At 43.7% G+C, this 15,969-nt stretch overlaps 1 protein-coding gene across 1 annotated transcript in view; it reads left to right on the forward strand.

Annotated features, from left to right (window-relative positions):
- The window catches only part of DIPK2B (divergent protein kinase domain 2B), a 50,307-nt gene that overhangs the window by 3,444 nt on the left and 30,894 nt on the right, over window positions 1-15,969 (forward strand). Inside the window, exon 2 of the mRNA XM_081222464.1 lies at window positions 4,901-5,165. Coding sequence (XP_081078590.1) covers window positions 4,901-5,165 — 265 coding nt within the window. The remainder of the gene's footprint in view (window positions 1-4,900; window positions 5,166-15,969) is intronic.

The raw sequence follows: 15,969 nt of genomic DNA on the forward strand, positions 1-15,969 counted from the left end.
CCTTTTTGCAGGCTTCTTGCCCATTTGTATTTCTTCTTTGCTAAATTGTCTACAAGTTCACATCCTTTGCCTCTCTTTCCAATGGTGTGTTTGCTCATCTTGTTTTTGTTCATCTCCAAGCATTTCTTCACTTTTAAAACTGATCATAATGCTACCTTAGGAGAAAGCCCATCCAAAACTTTCAGATGTTAGGCTGAAATGCTATAGCCAGGCAAGCATTAGTACTCCAGTCCTGGTCCTCAATAAGGACTGGATAATGCTTGCTGTTCAGCAACAAACAGAGGCTGAGCTCCCCGGGCTGCCTGGGTAGGCTGAAGACACATGATGGGTGGAAGGATGTCACCTTTCCTTCTTTACCTATCTTTTCTTTGACAAGAAAGGTAATCATGAATCTGATGCTTCCCATACACAACCAATGATCTTTGACCATTAGAATGTTTTCAGTACCAGTTTTCTATGCATTACATGTTGACTTTCAAATCATGAATGAAAAAGTTAAGGGAAGCTAAAAAAATGAGTCAACCTGATTTACATATTCTTCCTACTGAATATATCCCTATATATAAAATCCTAAGTGACCACCCCAACTGGCAAGTTCCACCAGGATCTGATTGATCAGTATTTGCATATGTGCAAGTAACAGGTAAGGTGAAAGTGTGGGGTATGGGAGTATTTCTGATCAGAATCACTCCTAAGGATTCCTCGGCTCTTATGAGGATGGACGTCTTACCTTGCCTTCCTTACTGTACCCACATGGCCTTACATCCTCAATCCCCATTCCCAAAGTCTTAAAGAATGTTTAAATACTTCTGAGTGGTGGAGGACTCACAGCAAAATAAGTAAATCATTAAGTTTTATTTTGCCTTCCCTTCTCCCTTGCCCTTGTCTTTCTCCTTCACCTCAGAAAGTGATAGTAATTACTGCTTCAACTCACTTCCTCAAATGAATTCAGAGGTCTTGGGAGCTTCAGGGCCCCAGAGCCTATGGCAAAAATATCCGTCTACACATTCAATCATCCATACATGCACCCATCCATCCATCCATTCACCCATTCATCCAAGCATCTCTCCAGGCATTCTTCCACCCAACCTTCACTCTGTGCATCCCATTCATCCAGCCCTCCATGTATTCCTCTACTCACTTAACCATCTGTTCATTCAAATATCCATCCAACCATCCATCCATCCAACTAAAATCATTGGGTACTAACTTGGAACCAAACACTCTGCTAGGCACTTAGTTACAAAGTTGAAGGAGGCCCAGTCATGGCCCTGAAGGAAGACAGAGACATGAACCAATGGTTAAAGCAGAGTATGAGGACTATACAAAATGTCCTACACAGGATGTCATGGGAGCATGTGGGAGGGAACCTATCTCAGACTGGGGGGATGAGGGAGTGCGAATCAGAAGAGATGATACCTGTCTGGGTTTTAATGGGTTGGATAGGGATTATCCAGGGAGGAAAGAGAAAGTGTCTCAGATAAAAGGATCAGCATATAACAAGGTGAGTGGAGGCCCAGAGGCCCAAAACAATACGGCTTAGCCAAGGATGGTCAGTGGTTTGGTGAGACCAACACAAGCTTGTGAGGGGAGCAGCAGGAGATGGGCTTAGGAAGAGCCTTGTGAAGTATGAACTGTATCCTGAGAGCTTTGGAAAGATGCTGGATGTTTTAAGTGTCCTGAGGGGTGGAGAAGAGGGAAGAGAGGCACGAAATATTTAGGAAGGCGTGGCTACAAACTTAGTGTTCGACTGGATGCAAGCACAAGAAACATACATTCTCGTTCCAATGTTGTCACTCTCCCCTACACCCCTAGCCTGCTCTCCATGTTGAGGGGCTTGCAGGGATGGGACCACATGACATTTATTCTTCCTTCCAGCTCTGGGAAACTATGATCTTGCTTGTCCTTCTTTTAACCCAGTGAGGAACTCGGCCAGGCTCACTACAAACATGCCCATGATGTCAGTTCAGAAGGAAGGTTAGAACTCTGCCTCTATTTTGTGGGTTTCCAAATTCTAGGATACTAACATTTTAGTGAATAAGCAGCAGGGCCCATTTTCTCACTGACATTCTTCAGTTCAATAAAGTAGGTAATCAAAGTTGTAAGAATATTCGTTTTTTTCCCGTTCAGCATCCTAAAGTTATTACCATTTGGAAAGGGGGAGAAGTGTGGCCTGTAAACCTGTTTATTTGTCCTCAACTGGTCCTCATGGGACACCTCAAGCCATGGCTGGACATGCACCGGGATCCATTACAGTCACCTGCCAAGTCAGTGCTGTCCTCTCAGTAGAGCCTCCTCAGAAGGTGGGGACAGAAAAAGAGGACAATGAGGTTATCCCACAGGGTAGGACATCCGTCTCCATGCCATCCCCACAAACTGGGAGACAAAGCTCCCTGAGATCTGTCCTCCCCGGCCACTAATTTTCTATGATTCTTCAGACAAGTCATCTTCAATTTTCTCATCCTCAAAATATAATGGACAAAGTGAGAGAGTGGCATGGACATATATACACTACCAAATGTAAAATAGACAGCTAGTGGGAAGCAGCCGCATGGCACAGGGAGATCAGCTCGGTGCTTTGTGACCACCTAGAGGGGTGGGATAGGGAGGGTGGGAGGGAGGGAGACGCAAGAGGGAGGGGATATGGGGATGTATGTATATGTAGAGCTGATTCACTTTGTTATAAAGCAGAAACTAACATACCATTGTAAAGCAATTATACTCCAATAAAGATGTTAAAAAAATAGATAACCAACAAGGAACTACTGTATAGCGCAGGGAACTAATAACCTATAAGGAAAAAGAATTTGGAAAAGAATTAAAAAAAATATATATATATATATATATAATGAAAGGGGGACAGGGACAAAATCATCTTTAAGGACCTTGCTACCTATAACTCCTAATAATGTTACCCGTCTGTTACCAAGCACAAATTCATAAAATAGATGATAGAGGACTAAGTAGCAGAAAAGTGGTTTAGAGTACAAGCTCTGGAGCCCCGAAGGTTACTTCCTCCAGTTCCTGGCTGTGTGACTTGGAGCAAATCACTGAACTGCTCTGTGCCTCAGTTTCCTCATCTGCATGGTAATAGCAGTGCTGACCTCATAGGTTTGTTGAAAGGTTTAACTGACTTAATGCACATAAAGTGTTCAGCAAAGTGACCGCTAAAGTGATTCATAGATGTGTATCGCTGTTATTGTTATCTAAGAGAGCCACCTAGTTGTAAATTCTTAGTCACAGGCCCTTGGGGAGGGGTGGTTTGAAGCCCCATGAACAAGAGTAGCTACAGGAAACAGGCCTGCCTCGGGGGCCTAGGCCCTTTCATATTCTCCCAGTGGGGAGGATCATTTCCCATGGTTGTCCTAGAAAATTCCAACAGAGTTGATTCCTTGCAAGTTTTCGGTGTCTGGTCTTTTTAAACAGATCTGTGGCAATGTCCTTGAATGGAATTCTTTGTGGCTACTTCCACTGCAGTTTGAATGGTCCTGCATTGCAGAAGGTACTTACTGACAGCTTCTTAGAGCAACTTCTTTAAAAAGCTTTCAGTCTAAGAGTCTTAGTTACCCTAAGAGGGTAACTGTATCATATAAGTGAGAAAACAATACAATGTAGGGTTTGGAGCTAGTTCCTCCAAAACTCATTATCATGAGGTTGCCCAGTAATGCCCAATGATAAGAATTTAAAGATTCTTATTGAAATTAAATTAAAAACAACAAGGTCCTACTGTATAGCACAGGGAACTATATTCAATATCCTGTGATGAACCATAATAGAAAAGAATATGGAAAAGAATGTATATATACATATAACTGAATCACTTTGCTGTACAGCAGAAATTAACACAACATTGTAAATCAACTATACTACAATAAAATAAATTTTTTAAAAAAGAAATTAAATATATAACATATAAGCCTAATTTTCATTTGCAGTATAACCCTCAATTATTAATAATAATGAAGAGACATTTTCTTAGTACTTTTTCATACATTAATCAGAAGGAGATTGAACATTCTTCCCTGATGGAACTGTCGGCACACAGCTGGAGGAATGACTGGAGAAAAGGGTCAAGGTGGTGCCTAGAAAATCAGCAGATGCTAATAGGCCAGTGCCTCTCCCCTGGGGAGGATTTCATTGTGTGGAATCACACACCTCCTGGATCCCACATAGCTTTGAATTTGGTGACCCTTTAGCAGCCACTGTTCCCTGACACTTGGTTGGTACTGATAACTTATCTGTGGACTGAAAGCAAAATTGATGGGGCTTTTTGGGGTTGGATATGAAGAGGCAGTGCCCTCCCCAGTGCAGGACCAGAAGCCTCTTCAAGAACTGTGGTTTCAAGACCCAGCCGTTGTTCACAGAGTGGGCCGTTGCTAGAACCAGTGTAGCGAAGCAGAAAGATCATGGGTTTTTCTGACAGACAGTCCTGAGTTTGCATCCCTGCTTAGCAGCATATTATCTGACCTTGCAAGGCACTTAAGCTCTGCAAGCCTCAGTTTCCACATCTGTAAAGTGGGGATGGGTTATTAGGAGAGTCAAAGGTACCAGCATGTGTAAAGCTGCTGCCTTCACGTGGGGTAGAAGTTCAGAAAGCCATGGCTAGTCCTTCTGTGCCATTTGGATGAAGAAGATAAAAGTTTGGTTTTGGTATGCAGATCCCTCACCTTTTCTGACATCACATATACACTTCCCTAAGCTTGAGGAAACACAAATAGTCCTCTCGCAGGAGGAGCTTGGAGCTTCCCAGTCTAAGGAGAAGAAATGGATCAGAACAGATGTTCTCCCCCATCTCCCTGTCCCCGGGCTCTGCTGGCTCTGGCAGTGTGGCTGGTCCCTGCTTAGTCCCTGCTCCCTCTCTCCAGCTCCCAGGCTGATCCCCAAAGGGCTATTCTTCCAGGTTTGACAACTGGCTGGCTTCACACCCTGGACTGTTTCCCGACGACTTGCCTTCTTACCCTGTAAATTACTCGGATGATTTCAAAACCTGGCGCCCCGTGGAGATCTCAAGGCTGGTCAGCAAACACCAAAACGAGATCTCGGACAGGAGAATCTGTGCCTCCGCAGCCGCCCCAAAGACCTGCAGCATTGAGCGCGTCCTGCGGAAAACAGGGAGGTTCCAGAAATGGCTGCAGGCCAAGCGCCTCACACCGGACCTGGTGCAGGTGAGAGTCCTGGCTGTGGGGGTGGGGACAGGGTGCAGAATCCATTCCCAGCTCACATCTCAGTCTGGGCAAAAGGAATTGTAGTCTGTCTAAAGTGGGACAAAACAATGTCATGAAACAGCATGGCTTGTGACAAGACAGGAACTAAACAGGTTTAGTTATAGGGACCCTTCCCATTGTCATTCTCCATTCTCTCTGATATGACCCTCAGCGACTCTGGGAAACAGTTCCTGGCTCCCACCTCTGGTAGGAAGGACAGATGACCCTCACCAGCCTTCCCCCCCTCACCACAATGTTTGCCAACCCCTAAACGGTGACCGTTCTTAGAAGCTCCCATATGCATCCCGTTTCATGATCCAGAGACCCTACTTTGAAAATCAGCTTCCTCTTTGATCTCCCACCATAAAGAAGAACCAAACCTGAGTCACTGCAAAAGCAGACTCTGATAACACAGCTCCCTCCTCCCATTCGAGAGCCCCCACCCACTCCCACGAGTAGGCTGCCTTCAGAACTTCAGCACGTTGCCAGTGCCATCTTATCCTGCATTGGTCCCCTCCTGCACTATCGCCACTGGTATCGTGTTTTTCATCCGGACCAGCACAGTCATGTAACTCCACACACATCCAGCTGGCCCCTTGGGGCAGAAGATGCCACCTCAAAGGATTGAGGAGCCGCTCACCTTCAGCAAAGATGGGAGAGGAGAGGCTCACCTGTCTCCCTGTCATGATGAGGCTGGAGGATTTGGCATCCCTCAGGGGCACGCCAAGTCTGTTTCTTGAACTCCCCAGGCCATTAGCCCCTTCATATGGGCACATAAGGCTGCCTGGGTAACTTCTGAGCACTAACAGACCCTCCCTTTGGTCTCTTTGAGATGAGCAACCCAGAACAAAGCAGAATCACTGGTCCCTGCATATCTCGACCACGTGGCAAGACCATGTGGCTTTACTCTAAAGTCGTGTGGAAACTGCCTTGAAATCAAGAGGAATCGAGCTGCTGGTGACATGGCCATCATCTGATATTGAGCTTTCCAATGTGGTCCTTTTGTACTCTGCACTTTATGAATCTCACTGGCATGGAGTGGGGAGAAAATAAGCCAGAGGAAGTCAAACTATTGCCAGGTTGGGGAGGTGGTGGCAGGACCCAACCTAAGGGTCTTGGAGTTGGTGTGGGAAACTGGAAGTGGAGGCTCAGGTGGGAAGAACCTTATGGGAGCTGCTCAACACTGGGCAGAACCAGAAGACAGAGGACAGATATCAAAGCCCACACCATGGTACACACCCTAGGTGTAATGCCCCTGTGCCTCTCTTTCTGTGCCTGCAGACAGAGGCTCCATGCACTGGCCTGGGTACCCACCACCTGCCATTCTCAGGCTGACCACAGCTAATACTGAGGCATGGGAAGGACCAATATGAGACCTCCTCTGCTTTGCCTCAAATACGTGCTCAGGAGCAAATAGAAGGCCCCAAGAAGAGCAAAACAAGATATGCAAGGGTTTGTTTCAGAACCCCTTGAAAATCCCATCACTTCTTCCTGCCCCCATTGCTGTCTGGTCCCACGCTGACAGGCACGGTTCCCCCAAGGCACCGGACTACCTCCACCTGGGACCTAACAAATGTACCAAAGGACAGAACATCCTGGTGCACAAGATACACTTGAGATTCCACAGAAAGTGGCTAAACTGGCCTTGGGCTTTGAACTAAGGAAGACACCCTCTTTCCTTCATTTTCTAGACACTTCCATAATACAGTGGGGATTATCCCAGGAGGCCTAGGAAGTCCAAAGCAACCCACCCAGTACATCTAATGCCACCTACCTTGATGAGTATAGACATTGTGGTAGGGGCAAAGGATCCCTGGGGTCCAGAAACTGTGGTTGAGTCCTGACTCTGCCACTAACAGCTGTGACAGAACACAAAGGAGCTCAGAGACCCAGGAAGAACAGAGAGCTTCTGGTTCCTGTTCATCCATGTGACAAAGATGAATCAGACACAAGCTCTATGCCCCAGGATCATGTGGCCCAATGGTGAGGACAGACAAGAACACAAACCACCATAAAGTGTTGTAGTGGATGTTATGATAACAGCCTGTATGGGGACAAAGGACAGACTATTGACTTGGATCCCTCACTCACTGACCAGTTGACCTTGCATTTAAGTCTAGGACTTCCCCACTCTACCCTGACATTCCTCCTCCAAAACTGTGCTGGGGGGAGGCGTCTGGATCATCTCAAAGGCCCTCCCAGTTCTGACATTCTTTGATTTCACATGACTCTACTTCACTTAGTTAAGAAATCCTAATTGAATGCCTACTATCACCAGACACTGTGCTGGGTGCCTTGATGCCCTGTTTCTCAAAAGGCAGCATATAGTGCCTGCTTTACCAGATTCATTCATCCTAGTGAGCTTATAGATATGAAGATGTTTTAGAAAAAGTCCATCACCATAGAAATGTATGGCAGTGTTGTTGTAATAAGTGGGTCCCTTTCTTAAATTTCTTGTGCTAAAACTTGCTCTACCAATTTTGTCATCGTGCATTAACATACAGCTAAACAAGCTTTCCTTCTTTCCTTTTCTTTTTTTTTTTTTTTTTTTGCTGTACGCGGGCCTCTCACTGCTGTGGCCTCTCCGCTGCGGAGCACAGGCTCCGGACACACAGGCTCCGCGGCCATGGCTCGCGGGCCCAGCCGCTCCGCGGCATGTGGGATCCTCCGGGATAGGGGCACGAACCCGTGTCCCCTGCATCGGCAGGCGGACTCTCAACCACTGCGCCACCAGGGAAGCCCTCCTTTTCTTTTTTTAACATCTTTATTGGAGTATAATTGCTTTACAATGTTGTGTTAGTTTCTGCTTTATAACAAAGTGAATCTGCTATATGTATGCATATATCCCCATATGCCCTCCCACTTGCATTTCCCTCCCACCCATCCTCTCCCACCCTTCTAGGTGGTCACAAAGCACCGAGCTGATCTCCCTGTGCTATGCAGTTGCTTCCCACTAGCTATCTATTTTACATTCGGTAGTGTATATATGTCCATGTCACTCTCTCACTTCGTCCCAGCTTCCCCTTCACCCTCCCCATATCCTCAAGTCCATTCTCTATCTCTGCCTCTTTATTCCTGTCCTGCCCCTAATTTCTTCAAAACCTTTTTTTGTTTAGATTCCATATATATGTGTTAGCATATGGTATGTGTTTTTTTCTTTCTGACTTACTTCACTCTGTATGACAGACTCTAGGTCCATCCACCTCACTACAAATAACTCAATTTCATTTCTTTTTATGGCTGAGTAATATTGCATTGTATATATGTGCCACATCTTCTTTATCCATTCATCTGTCGATGGACACTTAGGTTGCTTCCATGTCCTGGCTATTGTAAATAGTGCTGCAATGAACATTGTGGTACATGACTCTTTTTGAATTATGGTTTTCTCAGGATATATGCCCAGTAGTGGGATTGCTGGGTCATATGGTAGGTCTATTTTTAGATTTTTAAGGAACCTCCATACTGTTCTCCATAGTGGCTGTACCAATTTATATTCCCACCAACAGTGCAAGAGGGTTCCCCTTTCTCGACACCCTCTCCAGCATTTATTGTTTGTAGATTTTTTGATGATGACCATTCTGACTGGTGTGAGGTGATACCACATTGTGGTTTTGATTTGCATTTATCTAATGATTAGTGATGTTGAGCATCCCTTCATGTGTTTGTTGGCAACCTGTATATTTTCTTCGGAGAAATGTTTATTTAGGTTTCTGCCCATTTTTCAATTGGGTTGTTTGTTTCTTTGATATTGAGCTGCATGACCTACTTGTATATTTTGGAGATTAATTCTTTGTCAGTTGCTTCATTTGCAAATATTTTCTCCCATTCTGAGGGTTGTCTTTTCGTCCTGTTTATGGTTTCCCTTGCTGTGCAAAAACTTTTAAGGTTCATTAGGTCCCATTTGCTTATTTTTGTTTTTATTTCCATTTCTCTAGGAGGTGGGTCAGAAAGGGTCTTGCTGTGATGTATGTCATAGAGTGTTCTGCCTATGTTCCTTCTAAGAGTGTTATAGTGTCTGGCCTTACATTTAGGTCTCTAATCCATTTTGAGTTTATTTTTGTGCATGGTGTTAGGGAGTGTTCTAATTTCATTCTTTTACATGTAGCTGTCCATTTTTCCCAGCACCACTTATTGAAGAGGCTGTCTTTTCTCCATTGTATATTCTTGCCTCCTTTATCCATGATAACGTGACCATATGTGCGTGGGTTTATCTCTGGGTTTTCTATCCTGTTCTGTTGATCTATATTTCTATTTTTGTGCCAGTATCATACTGTCTTGATGACTGTAGCTTTGTAGTATATGCTGAAGTCAGGGAGCCTGATTCCCCAACTCTGTTTTTCTTTCTAAAGATTGCTTTGGTTATTCAGAGTCTTTTGTGTTTCCATACGAATTGTGAAATTTTTTGTTCTAGTTCTGTGAAAAATGCCATTGGTAGCTTGATAGGGATTGTATTGAGTCTGTAGACTTCTTTGGGTAGTATAGTCATTTTCACAATGTTGATTCTTCCAATCCAGGAACATGGTTTATCTCTCCAAATCTTTGTATCATCTTTAATTTCTTTCATAAGTGCCTTATAGTTTTCTGCATACAGGTCTTTTGTCTCCTTACGTAGGTTTATTCCTAGGTATTTTATTCTTTTTGTTGCAATGGTAAATGGGAGTGTTTCCCTAATTTCTCTTTTAGATTTTTCATCATTAGTGTATAGGAATGCAAGAGATTTCTGTGCATTAATTTTGTATCCTGCTATTTTACCAAATTCACTGATTAGCTCTAATAGTTTCCTGGTAGCCTCTTTAGTATTCTCTCTGTATAGTATCACGTCATCTGCAAACAGTGACAGTTTTACTTCTTCTTTGCTGTTTTAGTTTTTTTTTTATTTCTTTTTCTTCTCTGACTGCTGTGGCTAAAACTTCCAAATCTATGTTGAATAATAGTGGTGAAAGTGGGCAAACTTGTCTTGTTCCTGATCTTAGTGGAAATGGTTTCAGTTTTTTCACCACTGAGAATGAGGTTGGCTGTGGGTTTCTCATATATGGCCTTTATTATGTTGAGGTAAGTTCCCTCTATGCTTACTTTCTGGAGGGTTTTTATCATACATGGGTGTTGAATTTTGTCAGAAGCTTTTTCTGCATCTATTGAGATTATCATATGGTTTTTCTCCTTCAGTTTGTTAATATGGTGTATCACATTGATTGATTTGCATATATTGAAGAATCCTTGCATTCCTGGGATAAACCCCACTTGATCATGGTGTATGATCCTTTTAATGTGCTGTTGGATTCTATTTGCTAGTATTTTTTGAGGACTTTTGCACCTATGTTCATCAGTGATATTGACCTGTAGTTTTCTTTTTTTGTGACATCTGTGTCTGGTTTTGGTATCAGGGTGATGGTGGCCTCATAGAATGAGTTTGGGAGTATTCCTCCCTCTGCTATATTCTGGAAGAGTTTGAGAAGGATAGATGTTAGCTCTTCTCTAAACGTTTTGTAGTAGTCACCTGTGGAGCCATCTGGTCCTGGGCTTTGGTTTGTTGGAAGATTTTTAATCACAGTTTCAATTTCAGTGCTTGGGATTGCTCTGTTTATATTTTCTATTTCTTCCTGGTCCAGTCTCAGAAGGTTGTGCTTTTCTAAGAATTTGTCCATTTCTTCCAGGTTGTCCATTTTATTGGCATATAGTTGCTTGTAGTAATCTCTCATGATCCTTTGTATTTCTGCAGTGTCGTTGTTACTTCTCCTTTTTCATTTCTAATTCTATTGATTTGAGTCTTCTCCCTTTTTTTTCTTGCTGAGTCTGGCTAATGGTTTATCAATTTTGTTTATCTTCTCAAAGAGCCAGCTTTTAGTTTTATTGATCTTTGCTATTGTTTCCTTCATTTCTTTTTCATTTATTTCTGATCTGATCTTTATGATTTCTTTCCTTCTGCTAACCTTGAGGTTTTTTGTTCTTTCTCTAATTGCTTTAGGTGTAAGGTTAGGTTTTTTATTTGAGATGTTTCTTGTTTCTTGAGGTAGGATTGTATTGCTATAAACTTCCCTCTTAGAACTGCTTTTGTAGCTTCCCATAGGTTTTGGGTCGTCGTGTTTTCATTGTCATTTGTTCCTAAGTATTTTTTGTTTTCCTCTTTGATTTCTTCAGTGATCTCTTGGTTATTAAGTAATGTATGTTTAGCCTCCATGTGTTTGTATTTCTTACAGATTTTTTCCTGTATTTGATATCTAGTCTCATAGCGTTCTGGTCAGAATAAATTCTTGATACGATTTCAATTTCCTTAAGTTTCCCAAGGCTTGATTTGTTACCCAAGGTATGATCTATCCTGAAGAATGTTCCATGAGCACTTGAGAAGAAAGAGTATTCTGTTGTTTTTGGATGGAATGTCCTATAAATATCAATTAAGTCCATCTTGTTTAATGTATCATTTACAGCTTGTGTTTCCTTATTTATTTTCATTTTGGATGATCTGTCCATTGGTAAAAGTGGAGTGTTAATGTCTCCTATTATGACTGTGTTACTGTCGATTTCTCCTTTTATGGCTGTTAGCGATTGCCTTATGTGTTGAGGTGCTCCTATGTTCGGTGCATAAATATTTACAATTGTTATATCTTCTTTTTGGATTGATCCCTTGATCATTATGTAGTGTCCTTCTTTGTCTCTTGTAATAGTCTCTATTTTTATGTCTATTCTGTGTGATATGACAATTGTTACTCCAGCTTTCTTTGATTTCCATTTTGCATGGAGTATCTTTTTCCATCCCCTCACTTTCAGTCTGTATGTGTCCCTAGGTCTGAAGTGGGTCTCTTGTAGACAGCATATATACAGGTCTTCTTTTTGTATCCGTTCACCCAGTCTATGTCTTTTGGTTGGAGCATTTAATCCATTTACATTTAAGCTAATTATCGATATGTATGTTCCTATTACCATTTTCCTAATTGTTTTGGGTTTGTTTTTCTACCTCTTTTCCTTCTCTTGTGTTTCCTGACTAGAGAAGTTCCTTTAGCATTTGTTGTAAAGCTGGTTTGGTGGTACTGAAATCTCTTAACTTTTGCTTGTCTGTAAACGTTTTAATTTCTTTGTCAAATCTGAATGAGATCCTTGCTGGGTAGAGTAATCTTGGTTGTAGGTTTTTCCCTTTCATCACTTTAAATATGTCCTGCCAGTCCCTTCTGGCTTGCAGAGTTTCTGCTGAAAGATCAGCTGTTAACCTTATGGATATTCCCTATGTTATTTGTTGTTTTCCCCTTGCTGCTTTTAATATTTTTTCTTTGTATTTAATATTTGATAGTTTGATTAATATGTGTCTTGGAAAAAAAATATGTGTCTTGGCATGTTTCTCCTTGGATTTATCCTGTATGGGACTCTCTGGGCTTCCTGGACTTGACTGACTATTTCCTTTCTCATGTTAGTGAAATTTTCAACTATAATCTCTTCAAATATTTTCTCAGACCGTTTCTTTCTCTCTTCTTCTTCTGGGACCCCTATAATTCAAATGTTGGTGCATTTAATACTGTCCCAGACATCTCTGAGACTGTCCTCAATTCTTTTAATTCTTTTTTCTTTATTCTGCTCTGCAGTAGTTATTTCCACTATTTTATCTTCCAGGTCACTTATCCGTTCTTCTGCTTCAGTTATTCTGCTATTGATCCCTTCTAGAGAATTTTTAATTTCATTTATTGTGTTGTTCATCACTGTTTGCTCTTTAGTTCTTCTAGTTCCTTGTTAAATGTTTCTTGTGTTTTCTCCATTCTATTTCCAAGATTTTGGATCATCTTTACTATCATTACTCTGAATTCTTTTTCAGGTAGACTGCCTACTTCCTCTTCATTTGTTTGGTCTGGTGGGTTTTTACCTGCTGCTTCATCTGCTGTGTATATCTCTGTGTTCTCATTTTGCTTAACTTACTGTGTTTGGGGTCTGCTTTTCGCAGGCTACAGTTTTGTAGTTCCCTTTGTTTTTGGTGTCTGCCCCCAGTGGGTGAGGTTTATTTGGTGGCTTGTGTAGGCTTCCTGGTGGAGGGGACTGGTGCCTGTGTTCTGGTGGGTGGCACTGGAACTTGTCTTTCTGGTGGGCAGGGTCATGTTCAGTGGTGTGTTTTGGGGTGTCTGTGAACTTAGTATGATTTTATGCAGCCTCTCTGCTAATGCGTGGGGTTGTGTTCCTGTCTTGCCAGTTGTTTGGCATGGGGCATCCAGCACTGGAGCTTGCTGGCTGTTGGGTGGAGCTGGGTCTTAGCATTGAGATCGAGATCTCTGGGAGAGCTCTTGACGATTGATATTACATGGGGCCGGGAGGTCTCTGCTGGTCCAATGTACTGAACTCGGCTCTCCCACCTCAGAGGCTCATGCCTGACACAAGGCCGGAGTACCAAGACCTTGTCAGCCACATGGCTCAGAAGAAAAGCAAGAAAAAAAGAAAGAAAAATATAATAATAATAAATTTAAAAAAAAATTTTATTAAAAAATATTTAAATAAAAAAGAAGAGAGAAACAAATCCACCAATGATAACAAGCGCTAAACACTAAACTAAGATAAATATAAAAATCAGAAACAAATCAGTCACAGACAGCAAACCCCAAGTCTACAGTTGCTCCCAAAGTCCACAGCCTCAATTTTGGGACGATTGGTTGTCTATTCAGGTACTCCACAGATGCAGGGTACATCAGGTTGACTGTGGGAATTTAATCTGTTGCTTCTGAGGCTGTATGGAGAAGTTTCCCTTTCTCTTCTTTGTTTTCCCAGGTCCTGGGGTTCAGCTTTGGTTCTGGCCCCACCTCTGCGTGTAGGTCGCCCTCAGGCATCTGTTCCCGCCCAGACAGGATGGGGTTAAAGCAGCAGCTGATTAGGGGGCTCTTGCTCATTCAGGCGGGGGGAGGGAGGGGTATTGTAGTTATAATTGGAATGCAGGGTGAGCCTGCTGTGGCAGAGGCCAGCATGATGTTGCAACAGCCTGAGGCACACCGTGTTCTCTCCTGGGGAATTTGTCCCTGGATCATGGGACCCTGGCAATGGCGGGCTGCACAGGCTCCCAGGGGTGGGGGTGGGTGTGTGACCTGTGCTTGCACTCAGGATTCTTGGTGGCTGCAGCAGCAGCGTTAGCGTTTCATGCCCATCTCTGGTATCCAAGCTGATAGCCGCGACTCATGCCCATTACTGGAGCTGGTTTAGGTGGTGCTCTGAATCCCCTCTCCTCGCGCACCCCGAAACAATATTCTCTTGCCTCTTCGGCAGCTCCAGACTTTTTCCCGGACTCCCTCCCGGCTAGCCGTGGCGCCCTAGCCCCTTCAGGCTGTGTTCACACAGCCAACCCCAGTCCTCTCCCTGCGCTCCAACCAAAACCCGAAGCCCGAGCCTCAGCTCCCAGCCCAGCCCGCCCCGGCGGGTGAGCAGACAAGTCTCTGGGGCTGGTGAGTGCTGGTCGGCACCGATCCTCTGTGCGGGAATCTCTCCGCTTTGCCCTCCGCACCCCTGTTGCTGCGCTCTCCTCCGCGGCTCCGAAGCTTCCCCCCTCCACCACCCGCAGTCTCCGCCCGCGAAGGGGCTTCCTAGTGTGTGGAAACCTTTCCTCCTTCACAGCTCCCTCCCACTGGTGCAGGTCCCGTCCCTATCCTTTTGTCTCTGTTTATTCTTTTTTCTTTTGCCCTACCCAGGTACGTGGGGAGCTTCTTGCCTTTTGGGGGGGTCTGAGGTCTTCTACCAGCGTTCAGTAGGTGTTCTGTAGGAGTTGTTCCATGTGTAGATGTATTTCTGATGTATTTGTGGGGAGGAAGGTGATCTCCACGTCTTACTTGTCTGCCCTCTTGAAGGTACTCCTTTTCCTTTTTTCTGCTAAAAAGGCATCCATTAACAGCACCTTGTTTAGACATAGCCAAAGTCATAACCATTTTCTTTCTTTTCTTTTTTTTTGAGGGGGTGGCTCTCTTAGCCCATCTTTTCATCCCCACCAAAGTTTTCCTTTCCTTATAAAAACCAGAAAAATATCAGCAGCCACTTTATAAACTCTGGACAAACCCATGCTTCTTTCATCCACCAAGCTCAAGGTCATTGCCATCCAATTATGGCACCGTCTCTTCACTCTCCTGTCCTTTCCAGAGACCCTTTGCCCTTAGGATCCCACAGCAAGCACAAGGTGCTCTGTATCCTTTCCCTCCCAGACCTTATCCAGGCAGTACCCAAACTCCTGCTCTTTTCTTCTTAGCAAAACTCACCTATCAAGTGCTTTCAAATGGACCCAGCATCACCAAAGGTGGGGAGAAAAGAAAGTCACCCATCCAATCAAGAGAGATGAAAACAAGTGCTCAAACAAAAACTTGTATACACTGACTGTCGGTCCTGCTTATGAATAAAGAAAGTCAAGTTGGATGAGAAGCCCCAGTGATCACCATCAGAAGCTGAGCCAGCCAGTCCATGGCTTCCCCTCCTGCAGGGCCAAGTGCAGCTTTGTATTAAGGACAGTCTCTTGAGCCACAGGCAATACACTGTAGCAAAGGGCTGCCAGGAAAGTGGGACAGGACCAGGAATCAGCAAGAGGAATCAAACAATGCAGTGTGTGTGTGTGTGTGTGTGTGTAACACTTACGCTAATAAAACCTTGACTTTTCTCCTCTAAAAGCTGTATTGTTCTGATGGGAATATCTCACAGCCTAAATTACTAGCCCACAAATAGAACCACAGCCAAGAACAGCACCCAGGGTTTGTCATGACGTGCTTGTTCGCAAAACCACAAAGAAGGCTTCCTCTGCTATTACGCCAGGCACAAAGAGGCAACC

Source organism: Mesoplodon bidens, assembly GCF_964165515.1.
Source record: "Mesoplodon bidens genome assembly, chromosome: X".
In the NCBI taxonomy this organism is placed as follows: Eukaryota; Metazoa; Chordata; class Mammalia; order Artiodactyla; family Ziphiidae; genus Mesoplodon; species Mesoplodon bidens.